This window comes from Papio anubis, chromosome 17 (genome assembly GCF_008728515.1).
Source record: "Papio anubis isolate 15944 chromosome 17, Panubis1.0, whole genome shotgun sequence".
Classification (NCBI taxonomy): Eukaryota; Metazoa; Chordata; class Mammalia; order Primates; family Cercopithecidae; genus Papio; species Papio anubis.
In genome coordinates, this window is record NC_044992.1 from 44,741,159 (window position 1) to 44,763,248 (window position 22,090).

The following is a 22,090-nucleotide window of genomic DNA, read 5'->3' on the forward strand; positions in this document are numbered from 1 at the left end:
CTTGCTTTTTTTAGGAACGTTTCTCAGTTTCTAATTTCTCCAGTCCCATCTGGTTATATTTCCAAAACATGTTTGTGACTCTCAAACGTTAGTTTACCCCCAGCATCACTTGGGGAGCTTGCTAAACTACGAATTCCGAGGTCCCACTGGAGAGTCTGATTTAGTGACCCTGGAGTGGCGGCCGGATAACCTGCCTGCTGGGATGATTTTAACGCAGCTGATGCGAAGACCCCATTTAGGGAATCATTGGGTTGGAGTTTGCAGTGCGTTCCTCCCAGCTATAAGACAAAGAGGTGTAAACTCAAGTCTGTCTTCTTAGAAGAGCCCATTATTTATGGGTGAATCATTAGTCCCTGTACAACTAAGGACAACGCCAACTGATAACTCAGTAAATAATGAGTCCATTTTGTGCTTGCTGTTAGGAGGCTTAATTTGGGGTGGTTTACAGATTAAGTACTTTCACTGTATATAATAAACGTACACCAGCAATTCTTACAAAACTTCTGAGCTAGTTTACCAGTTTCAAAGACTAATTCAGAGAGCATGTTTTACCTATTCCAGACTGGACTCGAACTCCTGGACTCAAGCAATCTTCCCATTTAGTAGGGACTACTGACGCGTGTCTCCCAATAAATATCTGAGTATAAACGACATGAGGACTAGAATTTTGTGTGTTAACTGTTATAACTTAGTAGACACTCAAATACTGAGTACTTGAAGGGGGACTCAAGCAGGCAGGCCTGTGATTTTCCTGTTAAAAGCAGAAATTAACCACACCTTGGAGGATGTACAGTTTTGAAGGATATGGCATGTTACCAATAAAATAGGAGACCATTCAGTCCCCAAAGGAGTGAGACAATGAAGATAAAGACTGGTAGTGTGTAAGAAAGGAGGAAAAATTTAGGTGTGGCCATCAAACTCTAAAAATAAGAAGGCTGAGAAGGACATATTTTAAAATCAGCACTGGGCCGGGCACAGTGGCTCACAGTAGCACCTTGGGAGGCCAAGGGGGGAGGATTGCTTGAACTCGGGAGTTCAAGACCAGCCAGGGCAGCGTAGTGAAACCCCCGTCTCTACGAAAAAACAAGCTGGGCCTGGTGCCATAAATCTATAGTCCCAACTACTCAGGAGGCTGAGGTGGGAGGATTGCTTGAAGCTGCAGTGAGCTATGATGGTGCCAGTCTGGGCAACAGTGAGATCCTGCCTCAAAAAACAAAAGAAAACATAACATTGAAAGATATAAAGGCTCGACTAAAGTACAGTGTTTAAATACAAGATAATTTTGAGAAGGTGAAAACAGCATACTAAGATTGATCTTTTTTTTACACAACAAATACAGAACAATTTTCAGTCCTAACAGTTCAAACTAAAACTGGACAATCGTTTATGTGAGTTTCCTGCTTAGCCATTTCACAGAAGTGGCCCGAAAAAGGGAAAGAGAGTTGCAAGGACCAAAGAGAGTAAAGGTGTAGAGACAAACGCAATCGCAACAGCAGGCCTAGGTCTGGCAGGGTGTGGGCGCCCAGGATATTTGATACTCCATGGAAGGGAGTGGAGACGACTGTCTTCCATTCTGTCTAGAGTTCCAGATCAAGTCTGAGCAGGTGCAAGCTTTCCCAGAACCTGCTGATTAACCTTGTAAAACCCAGGGTGTGTCCTCCTTCACCCAGGAAGTCCCCCCTCCCCCCCCCCCCGCTTTCCCCCAACACTCCCCCCGCTCCCTTTGCCTGGGACAGCTGTTAATAGGACAATTACCCAAGAAGCAAAAGAAGGATCCCATGCTGATGTGTCATCAGTCCCGGTATATCCATTAAATCAGACTGAGAAGACCACTGGAAAAAGTGAGCGCATGCGCGTGGCTCCCTAAGGGAAAGGCTGGCAGCCATTGTAAAACCAGGCCTTGCCCCTGCGACTCCGGGCTGTGCAGGAGAGAGAAGAAAGCAGTGGAAGCCGAGAAGAGGGTTAGGTCTAATGCACAGGGATTTGGGGCCAGCTAACTATAAAACATACACAGAAATCCCCACCCCCACCCCAGGAATAGCAGTGTAGTGTCCACCGACCCAGCTTCCCTCGTAGGAAAAGCTGCTGCTGCCACCAACAGGCACCTCCATCCCGCAGTCACCCCAGAAGATGACACATGCCAGGAATCCCCAGAGAAGGGGCTGTGGGAGGGCAGGCTGGCTGGGGCTCCGATTTCTTCTGGAACAGTGAAATTGCTTTTTCCCTAAAAGGGAAACCCAGTCTTTCTGCCATTCTGGTTGCCCATCATCTAAAAATGTCTCTAAGGCCAGGCACAGTGGCTCACACCTGTAACCCCAGCACTTTGAAAGGCCCAGGTGGGCGGATCACTTGAGCCAGGAGTTTGAGACTAACCTGGCCAACATGGTGAAAACCCATCTCTACAAAAAAAAATACAAAAATTAGCCAGGCGTGCTGGTTCATGCCTGTAGTCCTAGCTAGTGGGGAGGCTGAGGTGGAAAGATCACGTGATCCTGGGGAGGTTGAGGCTGCAGTAAGCTGTGATTGCGCCACTGCACTCCAGTCTGGGCAACAGAGTGAGACCCTATCTCAAAAAAAATAAGAAAAAGAAAAACATGTCTTTAAGTGTTGCTAATCCATGTAAGTATTTCTTACTTGGCAACCTCATCTAATCCAGGGGAATAGATTAGATAGATGATTGCCTGAGATTTCCTTACAGTCCTGAGAGATTCTAGGAATACATCATGTCAATACTAAATGTTAGCATGTTTTGCAAAGAAATCAATTAGTTTTCTGGCTAATCCGGACATCTGGCCCTCTCTCTTACATGGTAAACATCAGCAAACTTGTTACCATTAAACCACCAAAAAATAAAGCTATTCTGTAAGCCAGCCTCTTTCCTGTGCATGACTACCACACTCTTAGAAGATTGCTTCTAATCCTGGCTGCACATTAGAATCACCCAGGTGGGGAGCTTGTAAAAACTACCAATGCCCAGGTCCCACCCCACACAAATTAAGACAACCACTCAGAGCAGAATGGGACATCAGTATTTTGTAAAAGCTCTTCAGGTGATTCTTATGTGCAACCAGAGTAGAGAATCACTAGGTTGGAGCAAAAATCCATGTTGAGGTTAAAAAAGAAAAAAAAAAAAAAAAAAAGATTGTTGTGGGCCGGGCGCGGAGGCTGAAACCCTTAAATCCCGGACTTTGGGGTTCCCGTTTTTGTTGGTTTGAGATGGAGTCGCTCTGTGGTCCAGGCTGGAGTGCAGTGACACCATCTCAGCTCACTACAACATCTGCCTCCCAAGTTCAAGCATTTTGCCTGCTTTCAGCCTCCTGAGTGTCTGGTATTAAAGGCGCACACCACACTTGGCTAATTTTTGTATTTTTAGTAGAGACAGGGTTTTGCCTTGTTGGCCAGGCTGGTCTCAAACTCCTCACCTCAAGTGATCTGCCCACCTCAGCCTCCCAAGGTGCTGGGATTATAGGCGTGAACTACTGCACCCGGCCTATTTGACTTTTAGGATGTGCTCATTCTCAATCCTAAAATGTTCTTTCTTCACCTCTACAATGAAAATATCTCATTGTTCATTAGTGTCTTAGTGTAGCATTTTTTGAAGCCGAGTTCAACTGTCCTGTATGTCTTGCTATGTTGTCTCAAACAATACCAGGTAGTGTTCTTTGTAGAGCTCTGTGTGACATGTCACAATCAAGGAGCTGCCATTAAGAGGTGGGAGGAGTGGATATTTTGGACTTACAGCTGGGTTCGAAAATCTGGCTCTGTCTCGTACTAGTTGGGCCATCCTGAGCTAAATGGAGATAACAATATACATATTCACAAATCTTAAAACTCAGGTCATGTGTATAAAGCCATTCATGCCCGCGGGAAGAGCTGAGTATAAGGCACTGTCTTGAATAATCCTGTCTTCACCTACCCTACAACTTTATCTCAGACAAAGTTATCTCAGAGAAAGCCAAAGGTGATGAAGAAATGAGAGCTGTCCTTAGAATGGTCTATTAGAAGCCTATCCTACAGACAGAGCATGGAAGCTTTAGTTTTCTCTCTAGAGGATGCCACCAGCACACACTTCCACACCTCATATTCCACACACACCTCCCCCTCTTGACATTAAGCAGGAAGGATAGAGAGAGGCTGGTACCCAAGGGAGCTGTTTCTTCTTGTCACATAAGAACAGATGCTGAAATCCTAGGACAGACAGCACAGAAATGTGGCAGCAGGAGGGTGACTCAGAGGAAATGAAACGGTCTCCCCTTCAAGCTATACCAAGGCCCAGAGGAGAACCTCCTTTGAATCACCTGCCTCCTGGGACTCCATAGGGCAGGGACCAATTCTGAGTGCACTACTTAACAGGTTCCAGCTGGGTAGGGATGTGCACAGCCTACCTCCCCACCCTACTGTACCTACCTGAAGGGAGCAGAGGGCAGAGAAACATGAAGGCTGCATTCTTTTTGAACCCAACTTGACTTCTTCGAGCTGGGGAGGCTCTCCCGCCGAGTCTGCTGCTGCACGTGCGTGCTTCTCATGTGCTGCCAGCCTTAAACTGGAAAGTCCTCTTAGGGTCATGCTCTGTGGAAGACACTGTCCCAATACTGGACACACATAGCTCGCATGTTTACGTAAAACCGCAGTAAAGGTGCACTTCAGGATGTGTGGGGAAGCGGGTGTCATGGAGAGAAAGAAGTTCTGGGGTCTCCGTTGAAGGAGTTTGGGGAGGGGTTATCATTGGGGAGAATCTTGTCCTTGAAAAGTTGAACTTGGCTCTGAATTTACTTATTCACCACTACAGTTAAGATGTAAAGAGATTTTATGGGCCAGGCACTGTGGCTTACGTCTATAATCCCAGCACTTTGGGAGGCCGAGGCAGGCAGATCACTTAAGGTCAGGAGTTGGAGACTTGCCTAGCTAACATGGTGAAAGCCCGTCTCTACTAAAAATACAAAAATTAGCCAGGCATGGTGGCACACGCCTGTAATCCCTACTACTTGGGAGGCTGAGGCAGGAGAATTGCTTGAACCTGGGAGGCAGAGGTTACAGTGAGCCGAGATCGTGCTATTGCATTCCAGCCTGGGCGACAGAGCGAAACTCCATTTCAAAAAAAAGAAAAGATGTAAAGAGATTTTAAGAATGGGAACAACAAAGCTGGGCACAGTGGCTCACGCCTGTAATCCCAGCACTTTGGGAGGCCAAGGCAGGCGGATCATCTGAGGTCAGGAGTTCAAGACCAGCCCGACCAACATGATAAAACCCTGTCTTTACTAAAAATAAAAAAGTTAGCCAGGTGTGATGGCTCATACCTGTAATCCCAGCTACTCAGGAGGCTGAGACAGGAGAATCGCTGGAACCTGGGAGGCAGAGGTTGCAGTGAGCCTTCATCATGCCATTGCACTCCAGCCTGGGCAACAAGAGTGAAACTCCTTCTCAAAAAAAAAAAAAAAAAAGGCAATAACAGTGGTAGAGGTGGGGGTGATGAGAACTTTGTGGTTCCTAAGCTTCCTTCCCCAGCCTGCTCCTCTGATTCCTATCCCCTTGGCCCCTCTCCAGTGCCTTCCCATCACCGACCTGTGTAACTGACTGCTTCCCCACCTCGCCTGTGGAACCAACCAGCCCCCTAACTCCCCTATCATCCCAGGTCTTCCTCTGACCCTTCTGGAGGCTGCTGGTCTTTTATGGTGGGTACCATATGCCAAACAGAGGCTGAGAAATTCTCCTGGAGGTTTTTTGGTGCTGTCTTTGTAAATATGAGCCAAAAAAAAAATGGACTAGCTCACAGAAATATTAAGACATCAAAATAACCAAATCAGTATTTTTTAAAAATAACATACCCAGCATGACCATTGACATAACTTCTGATGATCTGGAATCCGAAGAAATAAAATGCCAAAGTACTGGATCTTTTCGCTTCCTGCTGTATCAAATAGTGTCATTATGTTCCCTGTTATAACTGATAGCCTGCAAGGAAGGTTCAGATGTGCCTCCTAAGTCATCATATAGGGAGGGTCAGTAGATGCTTCCTCAGATGTCTGCATGGTCTGCTTCCTCCTTTCCTTTAGCTCTTTGTTCAAATGTCACCTTCTTAAAGGTCTTCTCAGGGAATGGCTTTCTGGCTTGCCTGTCCCTGACCCTTCACATTCCACACCCCATTTCTGCTCTATTTTCTTTGCAGCACTGATCCCCAACTCACATAATATTTACTTTACCCATTTGTGTATTATATCTTGCACAGAAACGCATGCATGCACACACACACACACACTTGATTATAAGTTCCATGACAGCAAAATTTTTCTTTTGTCTACTATTGTGTCCCAGTGGCTAGAAAAATATCTGGTACATACAAAGCACTCAATAAATATTTGTACAGCACATAAAATATGCCGGTCTTGAACTCCTGGCCTCAAGTGATCTGCCCGCCTTGGCCTCCCAAAGTGCTGGGATTACAGGTATAAGCCACCACACCCAGCCAATATGGTATCATTGATAGGTACATTTTAATTATTATTAGTTAAAATGTGGTATTTGTGAATATTTATACATGATCTCCCTCATCCTGAATTCCTTTATTCATTTACTTCACAAATGCTTATTAAATATCTGTCATCCGCCAGGTGCAGTGGCTCATGCCTATAATCCCAGCACTTTGGGAGGCCGAGGCAAGCAGATCACAAAGTTTCTTACAGGGCTTGGTGATGACAGATTTTTTTCTGTTTTTTGTTTGTTTGTTTGTTTGTTTGAGACGGAGTCTGGCTTCGTCACCAGGCTGGAGTGCAGTGGCGAGATCTCGGCTCACTGCAACCTCCACCTCCCAGGTTCAAATGATTCTCCTGCCTCAGCCTCCCGAGTAGCTGGGATTACAGGCACCTGCCATCACCCCCAGCTAATTTTTTGTATTTTTAGTAGAGATGGGGTTTCACCATGTTGGCCAGGCTGGTCTCAAACTCCTGACCTTGTGATCTGCCTGTCTCGGCCTCCCAAAGGGCTGGGATTATAGGCGTGAGCCACTGTGCCCGGCTGAGCCTGGGAGTTTGAGGCTGCAGTGAACTATGATCACACCACTATACTCCAGCCTGCCTGGGTGACAGAGCAAGACCCTGTCTCAAAAAAAAAAAAAAAGAAAAGTCACATTCATTCGTTCTCACAGGGCTCAAAGTCTGGGCGGGGAGAAGGAACACTTGTAAACAAACTAGTAAAGGCTGGGAATGGTTCACGCCTGTATCCCAACACTCTGGGAAGCTGAGGTGGGAGGATCACTTGAGCCTAGGAGTTCAAGACCACCATGGGCAACATAGTGAGACCTTGATCACCCTCTGCCTCCCCCTCCCCTTCTGCCTCCTCCTCCTTCTCTTCCATTCTTTTTCTTCTTCTTTTTTTTTTTTCTTTTTTGAAACAGGTTCTCACTCCCATTGCCCAGGCTGGAGCACAGTGGCATGATCATGGCTCTGCAGCCTTGAACCCCCAGGCTCAGATGATTCTCCCACCTCAGGCTTCTGAGTAGCTAGGACTACAGGTGCACACCACCCTACCTGGCTAATTTCTTTGTAGTTTTAGTAGAGACCAGGTCTTACCATGTTGCCCAGGCTGGTCTTGAACTCCTGGGCTCAAGCCATCTGCCCACGTCAGCCTCCCAAAGTGCTGGGTTTACAGGTGTGAGCCACTGAGCCCAGCCTTGAGACCTTGTTTCTACAAAAATAAAAATAAAAACAAAATGATCTGGGAGTGGTTGCATGCACCAGTGGTGCCAGCTACTCGGGAGACTGAGATGGGAGGATTGCCTGAGCCCAGAAGGTTGAGGCTGACGTGAGCCGAGATCGAGCCACTGCACTCCAGCCTGGGCAACAGAGTGAGACCATGTCTCAAACAAGCAAAATTAGTAAAAATAATGTTTAGAGATTGAGAAAAGTGCAATGAAAGAAAGAAATAGGAACTAAGATAGAGAATGTGACAGGAGAGACCGATCAAGTCAGATATGGTGGCTGTCAGGAGGACCTTTTGGTACTGATATTTCAGCAGAGGCTTGAAGATAAGAAGGCTTGATGCATTCAGTGAGGAAAACCCCATTTTGTAACCATCTAGGGTAAGTGACTGTGGTCCACAACATAAGAGGGCTTGAAGAGAAGAATAGGGAAGAAATTTAGAGTCAAAAATCTGGGTTCTATTCCCAGTCAACTAGCTGTATGGTCTTCAAAAGGTGACACAACCTCTGAGTCTCTCTTTCCTTAAAATGAGGGTCCATTATGCCTACCTCACAGGTGTGGGCTACGTTAGATAACGTATGTGAAGGTGTCAAATGTAAAATACACGCACAGTGTTTTTACCAGTAAATGCATACGTACCACTAACATACATATCACTGGGGTGTGAATTTTCCACTTGCCAGTATATCCTGAAATGAGAGCTTGTCTTTGGTACACTTAGACCAAAGAAACCAAAACATGCTGCAAAGCCCAATGTCATTGGTGGAGCATTTGTGCTGCTGGGCGTCTGTCTTGCTTTTGATGGTGCCATATCTGTGTCTTAGGAGAGCCTGGGGCGGTGTCTTGGGGCCATGGTTCCCTTCTGCAAGTAGTGAGAGAGGAATGGGAAAGCCTCTTCACAGAGGAGTGTCCCCAGAACTGTCCTCATGTGCTCTTGCTTATAGACCCTGTCCCGGAGATCTAAAGGGTGATCTGACATATTTGTCCCCATGGTACCTACCAGAGGTCAACAGACAAAAGTGGGCTTTGCTTGTGTTTGCTGCTGGCCCCAGGACAGCCTACAGACACCGGTGCACACCAAAGCCACAGGCCGGAGAGCAGGCAGGAAGCAGGACGAGGGCTGGTCTTGGGGCACCCTGAAGATGCAGAGTTCGGGGCTGTAAGGGACTCGGGAAGGAGCCAAGGAGAGAGGGAAAGGAGAGGTGGGGGAAGAAGAGCTGGGGTGAGGGCGGGAGGGGAGAGCGGGGAGAACGAGCAAGAGAACGGGGCCCCGAGGAAAGGAAGGCCACGCGCGAGAGGGGGCCACGGGGCGGGCGCGGAGGCGGGGCGGCGGCGGCGGGCAGGAGGCGGGCGGCGCTGTCAGTGCGAGGCGGCGAGCGGAATGCAGCGACCCGAGGCCTGGCCACGTCCACACCCGGGGGAGGGGGCCGCGGCGGCCCAGGCCGGGGGCCCGGCGCCGCCTGCTCGAGCCGGGGAGCCCTCGGGGCTGCGGGTACGGAGCGGGCGGGAGCGGGGGTCCCGGGCGGTGGGAGCTGGGCCGGGACGGTGCAGGATTGAGGGGAGCAGCCAACTCAGAACTCGCGCGCCCAGCGGCTGGGAACTTTGTGTCACCCCTGACGGGCCCCAGGACCCGGGAGGAAAAGTTCGTCCCGGCGCCAACCGGCGAGGAGGCCTGTCCTGAGTCCGTCGGCGCGGGGCTGAAGTTCTGGGTCCGTTTGGAGCAGGGGGTGGCGGGTGAGTTGCGATTCCGCGGGGAGGGTAAGGAGTGGCCTGTCCGTCCCAGACTCGCCTCCCATCACCGGTGGGTGATGGGCATGCTGCTGGAGTCCACCCGGGCCAGGGCCAGGGCCTGGGGGTGCGCTGAGAGCGCAGGTCCAGCCCGGCCAGGGATCAGCTGGAAGGAGGAGGCTCGGCCCCGCTGTCCCCCCCGGCCCAGGTTCTGTGATACACTCCGACTCGGGCTCTGGAGCAGTCAGTGCATGACAGAACTTGGGCCCGGAAGGACCTTCTGCACCCAACGGGCACAGCGCCCACTCGGGGCCTGCAGTGGAACATCTGCCTGGGAGTGGAGTGGGCACCTGGGTTGGCCCATGTGGCACAGGGTTGGGCAGAACCAGCTGTGGACCTTGAGGGCTGGGGTTGCTGGAGCCTGAGGGTGTATCCTAGGGCCAGCAGATCCCATAGAGACAGGGTGTCCACCTTGAGTCAGGGGCCAAACAGAACTCTCCTCCCCGGTGTCAGTTGCAGGAACCTTCCCTCTACACCATCAAGGCTGTTTTCATCCTAGATAATGACGGGCGCCGGCTGCTGGCCAAGGTAACCTCTGACCCCACCTGTGAGGGACACAGTTCCCATCCAGCTGACACTCCTGTCTCAGGAGAAACTCCACTGTGGTCTCTGTGACTCAGGGCAGCTCAGCTTAGACCCCTCCAGAAGTCCTTCTCATCCTCCTGCCTTGTCAAGATGCTGCTCCCTGAAGTGAGGGGTCTCCTCTGTTTCTACTCATGTTCCCTGAAGTGTTTCCTCATCATCGGTACTGGCCAGTTGGACCTGGGCATGGGAAGTTTCTGCCTAATGGATCAGTGGAGTGTTGAGCCTGGGACCCAGGAGTCTTAGTCCCCAAACCCCTACACAAGCTCTTTTGTTCTTTGGGGTTTGTCTCTAAACCTCCTTAAAACCTCCACTTTTGTTCTACAGCTTGGTAAACACTAAGGATTTAGCCTAAGGAGTCTAAGGATTTAGAACCAGATGGGATTTTAGAGACTGTAATACAACTCTTTAATTTTGTAGATGAAGAAAATGAGGTGTAGAGAAGCTAAGTGAATTGCCTGAGGTCACAGGTATTAATATCCTAACAGATCCAAACTCATATTTTATTTATTTACTTATTTAATTTTTTCACTTCTCCCATTTCACAGGTTTCACAGGCAAACTCAGGTTTTTTTACATTAAGCTCAAGGTGGTTTTCACTGTACCCCCATTCAATTATCTGTTATCTATCCTAGCAAACACGGCCTAAAATAATCCAAAAATAAATTTGTGCTGTCAACACAATTAATTGTAGTGGAGCTACAGCATCTGCATTAGCTATGAAATGCATTATAAGGCCGGGCGCAATGGCTCACACCTGTAATCCCAGCACTTTGGGAGGCCGAGGTGGGCAGATCACTCGAGGTCAGGAGTTCAAAACCAGCCTGGCCAACATGGTGAAACCCTGTCTCTACTAAATATACAAAAAATTAGCTGGGCATGGTGGTGGGCGCCTGTAGTTACAGCTACTCAAGAGGCTGAGGCAGGAGAATTGCTTGAACCTGGGAGGCGAAGGTTGCAGTGAGCCAAGATCGCGCCATTGCACTCCAGCCTGGGCAACAAGAGCGAAACTCTGTCTCAAAAAGAAAAAGAAAAGAAATGCATTGTAAGGCCAGGCGCAGTGGCTGATGCCTGTAATCCCAGCACTTTGGGAGGCTGAGACGGGTGGACTGCTTGAGCCCAGGAGTGCCAGACCAGCCTGGGCAACATGGCAAACCCCATCTCTACAAAAAAAGTATGAAAATTAGCTGGGCGTGGTGGTGTGCGCCTGTAGTCCCAGCGCTCAGGGGGGCTAAAGTGGGAGGATCGCCTGAGCCTGGGAGGTTGAGGCTGCAGTGAGCCATGATCGAGCTACTGCCCTCCAATCTGGGTTATAGAGTGAGACCCCATCTCAAAAAATAGATTTTCTGTTTGTTTGTTTGTTTGTTTGTTTGTTTGGAGCTGAAACTTTTCTGTTTTTATGACATTCAGATAAGCAGCAGCCAGTAGGGGGCTGGCTAATCTGCCTGCAGATTGAGTACTAAGTGGCAAAATCCACATCCAGAAAATTGAAAACTGAGCTGACCACACCTTGCCCCAGCAGATGGTCAGAGGTGGATCAGCAAGGCCAAAGGCTCTTGCTCCCTACAGATTAAGAAACTGAGTAAGAGAAAGAGGCTCACCATTCCCAAACAAAAAAACATTAATTTAGTTATGGGATATGTGCGAGGGATTGTTTCTTAGATATTTAATCTTCACTATAACCCTGTCTGCAGTCAGACCGTCCTTACTGCTCAAACCCAGCTTTGGCCTCACAACTGTGAGATGTTGGGGAAGTTACCTGACTTCTTTTTTTGTTTTGTTTGTTTGTTTGTTTTGTTTTCTTGAGACAGAGTCTCACTCTGCTGCCCAGACTGGAGTTCAGTGACGCGATCTCGACTCACTGCAACCTCTGCCTCCTGGGTTCAAGTGATTCTCCTGCCTCAGCCTCCCAAGTAGCAGGGATTACAGGCGCCCACCACCATACCCAGCTAATTTTTTTTTTTTTTTTTTGAGACAGAGTCTTGCTCTGTCACCCAGGCTGGAGTGCAGTGGCGTGATCTCGGCTCACTGCAAGCTCCGCCTCCCAGATTCACGCCATTCTCCTGCCTCAGCCTCCCGAGTAGCTGGGACTACAGGCGCCCGCCACCACGCCCAGCTAATTTTTTTGTATTTTTAGTAGAGACAGGGTTTCACCGTATTAGCCAGGATGGTCTCGATCTTCTAACCTCGTGATCCACCTGCCTCGGCCTCCCAAAGTGCTGGGATTACAGGCGTGAGCCACCGTGCCCTGCCATTTTTTTTTTTTTTTTGTATATTTAGTAGAGACGGGTTTTCACCATGTTAGCAAAGCTGGTCTTGAACGCCTGACCTCAGGTGATCCATCCGCCTTGGCCTCCCAAAGTGCTGGGATTACAGGCATGAGCCACCATGCCCGGCCGTTACCTGACTTCTTGATGCCCCAGTTTCCCCATCTGTGTAATGGGGATCATAAAGTAGCTGTTGTTATTATCATTATTATTGTTTAAGAAGGTGTGCTGGTTTTGCCATCTTTCCTGTAGACTCCGGGTGCTGTAGAATTAGTGTGCGCTAGTGACCATGCCAATCCTTAGCACCCTGCACATCTGCTGAATGTACAAGATCCTCCAAGAAACCGGAGGGGACTCCAAAAGCAGGCCTCAATATCCCTCTACTTTTTGGGACTTTCTTTGCTCAGAATTTCTTTTGGAGGGGGCGGAGCATGGTGGCTCACGCCTGTAATCCCAGCACTTTGGGAGGCCAAAGCAGGTGGATCACCTGATGTCGGGAGTTCGAGACCAGCCAGACCAACATGGAGAAACCCCGTCTCGACTAAAAATACAAAATTAGCCGGGCGTGGTGGCACATGCCTGTAATCCCAGCTACTGAGGAGGCTGAGGCAGGAGAATTGCTTCAACCCAGGAGGTGGAGGTTGTGGTGAGCCGAGATCGTGCCATTGCACTCCAGCCTGTGCAATAAGAACAAAACTCCATCTAAAAAAATAATAATAATTTGTTTTGGAGGAACTAGTGAGCCAACAGGCCTAGGGTGCAGTAATGGAGAGATGGGGCAGGGAAGCAGGATCCCGCTTGCCCAGCACCTAATCTTTCCTGCCCCCAAATCTAGGGAGGATCCAGGCTGTGTGGAAAGCTATGGTCCGTTCTCCTTCCCTTTCTCATAGTATTATGACGACACATTCCCCTCCATGAAGGAGCAGATGGTTTTCGAGAAAAATGTCTTCAACAAGACCAGCCGGACTGAGAGTAAGTGTCCCCCTGTTTCTCCACCAGACTATCAGATGCACACTGTCATCTTCTCCAACTGGACACATATGTCCCCATCAGCCTTGCACACCCACAGGCCATTTCGCTTTCTTCAGAGGCTTTTTGTCCTCTCCTTCCCAGGTGTTCTCCACTCCCTTCCTCCAGGGAACCTCCACTCCCTGTCACTCTCCAATCCCCCTGACTACCTATCCCCCCAGCATCCCCAGGCCTCTCTGTAGCTGAGGAGGCCAACTGTATTGTGGTCCCAACCTGAATCTGGTCCCAAGGTGCTGCACAGGGTGGGAGCGTGGACAGGAGGTAAACTAGTCAACAACTGGGCTTGTTGACTCCTTGGCCTGAGGCAGTCCCTAGAAATAGAGTATCGATAAGGGGAAGGACATGGGGCAGCCTAATGGTAGTGTCCCTAGTGCTATCTTTCCAAGGGTTCTCTAGAAAGGGGAGAAAGAAATAAGAGGAGAGTCACAGAGTCATGGTTGAGGAGGAAGGGCTAGGCTGAGACCAGGCAAGGTGGCCAGTACTGAAAGCTCCCTCCATTTCTAGGTGAGATTGCATTTTTTGGGGGTATGACCATCGTCTACAAGAACAGCATTGACCTCTTCCTATACGTGGTGGGCTCATCCTACGAGAATGAGGTGAATTCAGGAGGTTGGGGCAGTAAAAAGGGCTGTCTATGGGGAAATGTTATCTGGAATCTGGGCTTGAGGTTGGGACCTGGAGGCTCACCATTGGACCCCTCCTGCTAGGCTCCATGAGGTAGAGGGGGGCAGCAAGAAGGGTTCTTTCTGGGACAATGTGTATCCTCGATAACCCTTAGTTTCCTTGGGAACCAGGAATGAAGTCATCACTTCATCTGCAAGGGAGGCTTTGTCCTTCTTAGACATAACTAGAGAAAGATACACTAACTGTCTCCCAGTGGAGAACTCCAGTTTCCCAGCCCAGACACATGGAAGTTCCCTCTAACGTCACACTGCAGTCAGTTTCCAGCCCAGGCCTCTGAAAAGGGAGAACTCTCCATTGCTGCCCACACAGGTGGGCTCCAAGTGCTTCCTTTGACCTTCTCAATCTCAAGCTCTCTTGTTTTCCTCCTCCCGTATCTGCCCATCCCAGCTGATGCTCATGTCTGTTCTTACCTGCCTGTTTGAGTCTCTGAACCACATGTTAAGGTGAGTGAGGTTCTCTGCCCTCCAAGGCCCCATCCCACAGGCCCTGATATGTCACAGGGCACTTCCTCCCTGTTTATCTCCTGAGGTCCCCACAAGACTAAGATAATCTAAAAAGAAAAGTTCGTAGTCGACACAATGAACCAAAGTAGGGCTATGCTATAGCATCTAACCTAGTTGTGAAACGCATTCGGGGTCCTGTGGTGGGTGCCAGGGTGTCAAGGCCCAAAGTATGGGAGGTTGGACGAGGTGGGGTATAAGGAAGCAGAACTGCCCTTTGCTCAGCAATGCCTTGCACGGGCTCTGTGCTCACTGCCCTTCATATTCTCCTTCCCAATCCTTGTTTGGTGAGGGGTGAATGAGACAGGCTTTGGAGAGTGGGGTCAGCCTCACCTAGGCAGGGACTCAGTTCCTCCCAGCCACAGGGAGGCTCGGGAGCTTGTGTCCACTTTCAGGAAGAACGTGGAGAAGCGCTGGTTGCTGGAGAACATGGACGGAGCCTTCTTGGTGCTGGACGAGATTGTGGATGGCGGGTGAGGAGGGGACAGTCAGGGACACTCACAGCAGGAGTGCCTTTGGGAGTCATCAGCCCCAGATGGCACCCAGCATGGCCAGAACTCTGACCAACTTTTCACTCCCTTCCCCCAGCATATTCCCAGGGATCCCATTCCCCTACCCCTTCCCCTTACTAGCGCCCCACCCATGAAGATGGAAGTTAATTTCAATGTTAGCCAAAGTCAAGCCAAACAAGAGAGTAACCTGATGTCAAACTATGGGAGACTATTGAATAGGCAGGGTTTGGGGAAAATCCAGTTTGGTCTCCAATGCCCAGGAGAAGCACTGGCACAGATGCTGACCCTCTCTGGAAGGACTTCAGACAGTCCCACCAGCCCCACGTGTCCTGCTCTTAGGGCTCAATTCCAGCACCAGCTAGATGCGTGACCTGGGTCAATTACTGACTCTCCCCCAGCCTTACTTTCTCCATCTTTAGGATGGAGGTAATAAGGGATTGTAGGGATTAAATGAGAAAATACATGTGAAGCTTATGGTTCTCATTCAATAGGAGGCAACCAATGTTGCCTCCTATTGGTATGCTAGTATATTCTTAGGAAGTTAGGAGCTCTTTTAAAAAAGTTGGTTCGTGAATTTCCATCAGGGGACCAATATTGAGAGAGAAAAATTCTGGCTTTGGGGAAAACAATAACAAAAATTTCTTTTTTTTTTTTTTTTTTTTGAGACAGTCTCACTCTGTCACCCAGGCTGGTGTGCAGTGGCCGGATCTCGGCTCACTGCAAGCTCTGCCTCCCCGGTTCATGCCATTCTCCTGCCTCAGCCTCCTGAGCAGCTGGGACTACAGGCGCCCGCCACCGTGCCTGGCAAATTTTTTGTATTTTTAGTAGAGACGGGGTTTCACCATGTTAGCCAGGATGGTCTCAATCTCCTGACTTCGTGATCCGCCCGCCTCGGCCTCCGAAAGTGCTGGGATTACAGGTGTAAGCCACCGCGCCCGGCCTATAGAAATTTCTTGAGCACCTTAAAAACATACATGCCTCTATCATTACATCATTTTATACATTACGAAACAGGCTCAAAGGTTCAAGTGACATGCCGGAGGTCATTCACACAGCTAAGGAGTGGCAGGGCCAAGATCTAAAACCATGTGCATAGTTCCAGGGGCCATGCTCTTTCCACGGCACTGTACTGGACTGCCCGGGGCATTAAAGAATGCCTCCCCTCTCTCTAGCCATTAACTGCCTGCTACTGCTAGGCTTCCTACAGAATTCTGGGACCCAAAAGTGAGTGGGGTAATGCCAGGTATTGGGGAGCCAGAAGCATATACAATTTGGTGAACGCTCTTGAAGGAAAACTTTACACAAACACACACAAAACTACAAATGCAGAACCAGATGCAGGGCTCTGGATGGCTTGTGCAAAGGAGGATGCCTGAGGTGTAAGCTTCACAAGCTTCCCGTCTCTGCCTCTGAGGAGTTCAGTTTCCTGCCAAGAAAAACTGGGGAAGCGCCAGTCGGGAGGCAACGCCTAAACTGGAGCCTTGGCCTGGGATGCTCTTTATGGATTCCAGGACCCCGGGCTAGGAAGCCTGGGACCTCAGGGTGCTCAGCCCAAGGATGGGGCCTGGAAGAGGCTCCCAATAAATGTTTGTCATTTCCAGTGATTTAGTAAAAAAGAAAAACAAAGCTTCTGCTCTGGAGGAGTCTCACTGGGTAAGGAGGTGCACTCAGATCCTGTCATCTTTGTCCTGCCGCAGTGACAGGCCCTCACATCCAATACCCTGTATATAACCCCAAGGCCTCATGAAGGAGTGCCTGCTCTCTGAGAAAAGCTACAATATTTGGGTCTACCAAAAGGGAAGGTTTTTTTTTGTTTTTTGTGTATGTGTTTTCTTTTCTTTTTTTTTTTTTGAGACGGAGTCTCACTCTGTCACCCCGGCTGGAGAGCAGTGGCGCAATCTCGGCTCACTGCAATCTCTGCCTCCCGGGTTCAAGCAATTCTCCTGCCTCAGCCTCCTGAGTAACTGGGATTACAGGTGTGCGCCACCAAGCCTGGCTAATTTTTTAATTTTTTAATTTTTTTTTATTTTTAGTAGAGACGGGGTTTCACCATATTGGCCAGGCTGGTCTCAAACTTCTGACCTTGTGATCCGCCTACCTCAACCTCCCAAAGTGCTGGGATTGCAGGCGTGAGCCACTGTGCCCGGCCTAAAAGGGAAGATTTTTAAAAAGAGCTGTTTTTTTGGTTTGTTTGTTTTTTGTTTTTTTTTTTTTGAGATGGAGTCTCACTCTGACGCCCAGGCTGGAGTGCAGTGGTGCAATCTTGGCTCACTGCAACTTCTGTCTCCCGGGTTCAAGCAATTCTCCTGCCTCACCCTCCCGAGTAGCTGGGATTACAAGTGTATGCCACCATGCCTGGCTGATTTTTGTATTTTTAGTAGAGACAGGGTTTTGCCATGTTGGCCAGGCTGGTCTGGAACTCCTGACCTCAGGTGATCCACCTGCCTGGGCCTCCCAAAGTGCTGGGATTACAGGCATGAGCCACCGTGCCCAGCCTTAAAACAAAGCAAAACAAAACAAAACAAAACAAAACTTTAAACATGTTTAAAGTAAAAAAAAAAAAAAAAAAATAGGAGGAAGTTGGGGAGAAGGTAGATGCTGATTTTTGGAGTTTCATTTCTTTTATGCAGGGCATGACCCCATGCCATAAAATAACAGTGCAACAAGATAAGAACCCCCAGGGCCTCCCTTCCTAAGTCTTTTCACAGTGAATCCAACCCTATACCCAGAAGGTGAAGTGAACTTTCAAGAGCTCTGAGTTTTGAGAGTCCCTGCTTTTGACATCCTGATCATTCTAGACCAGACTGTTCTCATCTGGTTTGGAAGATTTTGCCCAGGGATGACAAAGCGTGTGGACCACTGGGTTGAAGCATCAAAGAATCAGAGCTGAGGGCCCTCCATGCTGAGGGAGAGTTCTGACTTGAGGGCTATCAGTGGGAAGGGACCTGGAAGGTGGAAGTGTTGCAGGATGCATTGGGAGAAGGAAGAGGCTTGGCAAGGAGAGGGGGCAGAGGGGAGGATTGTGCCACTGATTTGCCTCCTGGTTTTTCCTCTCATCTCATAGTGTGATTCTGGAGAGTGACCCCCAGCAAGTGATCCAGAAGGTGAATTTTAGGGTAAGAGTCTTCTTGCACACCTCCTCTTTTAGGCTGCCCTTCCTGTCCTTCCTGGACATGGGGCTGCCAAGGCCGAGACGGTAGAAGCCCAAGCTCCTCTAGCAGAAGACAACGACTGGGCTGATACACTTGTTAGGGGTGAGATGAGCAGCAGTTTGTGGGTGGGATGCCAGTTAATGGAAGAGATCTTCCTGTCCTCTCCCCGGCTAGGAGCACAAGTACCTTACCTCTTCTCTGGTAGGAAGTACAGACTGGGGAAATAAATACATCCTCAAAGAGGCACCAGGTGGCTGCCTTGGCCTTGAGGTTGGGGGTCAGGGGTATGGATAGAACCTCCCTACCTTGTTTGGCTTTCTCATGTCTGGATGAAACCTTTCTTCCCATCTTCCCTCACCCTCCATGCACCATAGCACAATCCCAGAAGTCCTGGCTTCCAAATGACAGGCTGCAGGACTTCTACTAACCAGTCACACAGGTGCAGCTCTGAATCACCCTAACCACTGCATCACCTCACCCCTACCCCCAAGCCCCTTTCCTTCACCTCCCTGACCCAGGACCCTCATGCTGGCTCTACCCCACCCTTTGACTCTGCTTCCTTACAGGCAGATGATGGCGGCTTGACTGAACAGAGTGTGGCCCAGGTAGGCCCCCCTGCATCTGCCTTGGCTAGAAATGGTCTAGAGAGATACCGGGAGCAGAGCATCCTAGGGGGACCCAGTGAAGCTATCAAGTCTGAAAAATCAGGGGTGCAGGAGGGAAGGGATGAGGCAGTGACAGGTCATATCTTGGAGAGACTCGCTGGAGGCCTCTGGGCTCTCCAAGTTGGGGGAGCTGGGTACTAATGGATGGATGGGCGTGTTACCATTAGCCCACCTCATCTCCTGGCTTGGTTTAGTTGGATTGAAACTAGGATGAGCGGCCTACCTTGGAGATGGCTGGGTCACTTGTCCTCCCCCGCAAAAAAATCTGGGAACTCAGGCCTCTGATGCGCCCTCTACAGAAACCTGGAAAGGGTACCAAATAGGAGTTTGGCTCCTAAACCCTGTCCTTGCCATTTAGGGTACACACTGGGATTATTAAGGGACTCTCAAACTCATGATAGGATCTGATTTTCCCCACTCATCACTTGTCACCTTGCCCCTGAATGACCTGGCTATGGAAGAACCTGCCACAATGTTGCATGGTCCTATCTAGAGGTGCATGCAGAGCGGGAGGCCAGGGGGAGGTTCCTGACTCTGAAGCCTGATCAGTTCCCCAGCTGCACAAACTTCCTGCTAGTTCAGGATGACTGTCTTGACCTCTCTTCTGTCTGCCTGCAGGTCTCTCTGCTCAGACTAATCCTGCTTGTATGGAACTTCCTGCCTTGGCACTAACTCCTTGTGCTGTGGTGGCCCTACCGAGATGAGCCTGTGCTGTCTCGTGTGGAGTTCCAGGTGTGGCGCCCATTTTCCTGCACTGCCCTTAACATTCACTTTGCTTCGCCCTCCCCTCTGATTCCCTATGTTTCCTTATACCATGCTGGAATGAATGCAGCTACAAGGCAATTTTCAGGGCGGAAAGAGGGTAGGGAGTAATGAGCAGAGCAGATAAGAACACGGGTGCTCATGGGAGTCATCCCAGGATACATGTTCCACCTTACCACCTAAAGCTGGGTGACCTAGGGCAAGTTACTCAACCTCTCTGGGCCTCACATAATAACAGGACCCTCCTCATGGAGTTATGACAATTCAATGAGCCAATGCCTGGCAAGCTCTTAGCAGGGCTCCAAGCAAGTTAACACATGCTGAATAACCATCAGTATTTCTCCAAAGGAAGAAAGAATGAAAACAGCATTTTTAATGGAATTCTGGAGTAAAAACAAAGCAAGCTACAGGTGGCCAATGGGCGATAAAATGAGGACAAAGTTAGATTCCGGCTAGGAGAATCAGGGGAACCCTAAGCCACTGTCCCCAAGAGAGGAGGGAGATTGTGCAGGAGGAGGAGACAGACACAGTGTTCCCTCCTTCTCTAGAAGGGAATGAGGCTGAGTGGCTGAAGGGACAACCTACCTGAGGGACACACTTGGTGTCCTGTCCCCCTCTCCTGCTTTGGCATTGTGCATGTGTGCGTACACTTGTATGGATTTGTGTAAGCACTGGTCTGAGACTTTCCACCAGGCATCCCACCGCAGGGTCTGGCCGGCCACCATTTGCCAGCTATGCCACATCAGCAGTGGGTTGGGGTGGGGTGTTGAGGACACATTGCCAGTCATGGCCAGAGCTAGGGGTTTGCTGAGGTGTCAGCACAGGGAGTGTCAGGCCTGGGCGCCGTCTCCGCCTGGACGTGGCACTGTGGGCGGGAACTCTCATGACATGACAGCGGGGAGACAGGCTGCTGACACACCCACGCTGCAGATGCAGGAGCCAGAGGTCTGGGCAGGCTTGGCCCTGAGGTGGGAGCTGGCTGCAGCCGGTTTCCTCTGCGCTTTCTGACTTGAAGGGTTGGCCGCGTTTAAGCCAAGCGGAGACAAGATGCTGCCACCTAGCGACCGGGGGTTGCAGGGGCGCTTAGGGAAGGTGGGCTGTGGACCTCCACATGACTGTATGTGGAGGCATTTAACATTCTCAATTCTCTCTCAACCTCCCCACCCCACCCCAGGTTCTTCAGTCTGCCAAGGAACAAATTAAATGGTCCTTATTGAAATGAAGGCTGTGGATTCAAGGCTCCCTGCCCCCCAGACCATTTCCCCAATCCTGGCAAAAGCCCAGAGATCCCACGGTCAGGAGAGACCCCTCTGCATCCCCAGGTCCCTCCCGGAACTGATTCCTAAGGTCTCCAGCCAGGGATTCTGAGATGCAAAGGTTTGGGCCTCAGGAGAGTCACCTCTTCTCACTGCCTTGGCCTTAACTCATACCTTAGGCATTCCTGGCCCCAGGGCCCTAATAAACCTGCTTTTGTCTTCTGCGAAGGGTCTCCTTCTCTCTTGGCCTAGGAAGAGTGTGTGTGTGTGTGTGTGTGTGTGTGTGTGTGTGTGTGTGTGTGTGTTTTCAGATAAGGGCCCCTGCACTTCCTGTGGCTCGTCGTGGGGATATCCAGTACCACGGTGGGGCATGTCCCTGTGGTGGTGTGACTGGGGAGAGATGTGGGACAAGGGAAAGGGTACTATTTAACACCAGGGGGAGGGGGGTGCGACGCTGATACCACGCAGCCCCATGCGTGGCGCATACTGCCAGGTAGGGGAGAGCAAAGGATGGTACCCCTATTTTGCGATGCAGTACAGATATGGCGGCTCCGCTGGGGATTCCTTGAGTCATTTTTTCCATTCCCAGCCTCCAGAAGGGAAGGGAGTAAGGCTTCCTCTGAACAAACCGAGAAACAGCATGGCTATTTTTCTTGGCATGCCTGGAACCGTGGAATTCCATCCTGGCATACACCCTGGGCACTACAGCTCTCTGCAAGCTTGCGGGTGGTGGGGGCAAGGAAGCATCGCCAGCCCCCACCGTGCACGTGTCCTGAGCACCCTGTGCGCTGCAGAGGGTGTGAAGAATTGCAGGTCAGGAGGGAGAGGAGGGTGGAAGGGTGTCCCAGGGACAAACGGGAAGGGTGGAGATTGTATAGCCTTTCTGGGCGACACGACTTCCCTTCTCTGTCGCCGTCCCAGAACCTCTGTTTTCTCCCTTCCACTCTCTGACGCGTACACTTTCTGCGTCCCTGTAAATGCATCCCTGAGCCTGTCTAGCGTTGCGTCCCGGGACAGCTCGTTTCCCTCGCTCCTTTGCGGACTGCAGCTGGTGGCTCACGCTCCACCCGGGCCCCGCCCCTCGCGTGCGCTGAGCACTGTGGGAAGCCCCGCCCCAGGAAAGCATCCGCGATCTTATAGTGCCACCTGCAGGGACAGGTGGGAAACGCGCTCCCGGCTGGGCCGCCCCGCTGACTAAC

The 22,090-nt window shown here is 50.2% G+C and overlaps 1 protein-coding gene across 3 annotated transcripts; it reads left to right on the forward strand.

Moving 5' to 3' along the window:
- The first annotated feature begins 9,057 nt into the window (after positions 1-9,057).
- On the forward strand, positions 9,058-21,119 carry COPZ2 (COPI coat complex subunit zeta 2). 3 transcript variants are annotated; one of them, XR_639051.3, is made up of 10 exons: positions 9,058-9,186; positions 9,936-10,010; positions 13,222-13,303; positions 13,865-13,956; positions 14,432-14,487; positions 14,940-15,017; positions 18,121-18,172; positions 18,775-18,813; positions 19,492-19,605; positions 20,810-21,119. XR_639051.3 is itself a non-coding variant. In XM_003912667.4 (9 exons), exons 1-9 carry the CDS (start codon positions 9,076-9,078, stop codon positions 20,855-20,857), a joined length of 633 nt encoding a protein of 210 aa, XP_003912716.1. In that variant the 5' UTR covers positions 9,058-9,075; the 3' UTR covers positions 20,858-21,115. The 3 variants fall into 3 exon arrangements, 1 of the variants encoding a protein (XP_003912716.1); XR_639052.2 differs by lacking the exon at positions 9,936-10,010; XM_003912667.4 differs by lacking the exon at positions 19,492-19,605 and having other exon boundaries at positions 20,810-21,115.
- The last annotated feature ends 971 nt before the right edge of the window (positions 21,120-22,090 follow it).

What these genes read in the sequence shown, in the direction of transcription:
- COPZ2 (XM_003912667.4), top strand. Translation starts at nt 9,076, where the DNA reads ATGCAGCGACCCGAGGCCTGGCCACGTCCACACCCGGGGGAGGGGGCC. An exon ending in CAAGACCAGCCGGACTGAGA is followed by an intron (nt 13,304 to 13,864) that starts GTAAGTGTCCCC and finishes CTCCATTTCTAG; the next exon opens with GTGAGATTGCATTTTTTGGG. An exon ending in CTGAACAGAGTGTGGCCCAG is followed by an intron (nt 18,814 to 20,809) that starts GTAGGCCCCCCT and finishes ACCCCACCCCAG; the next exon opens with GTTCTTCAGTCTGCCAAGGA.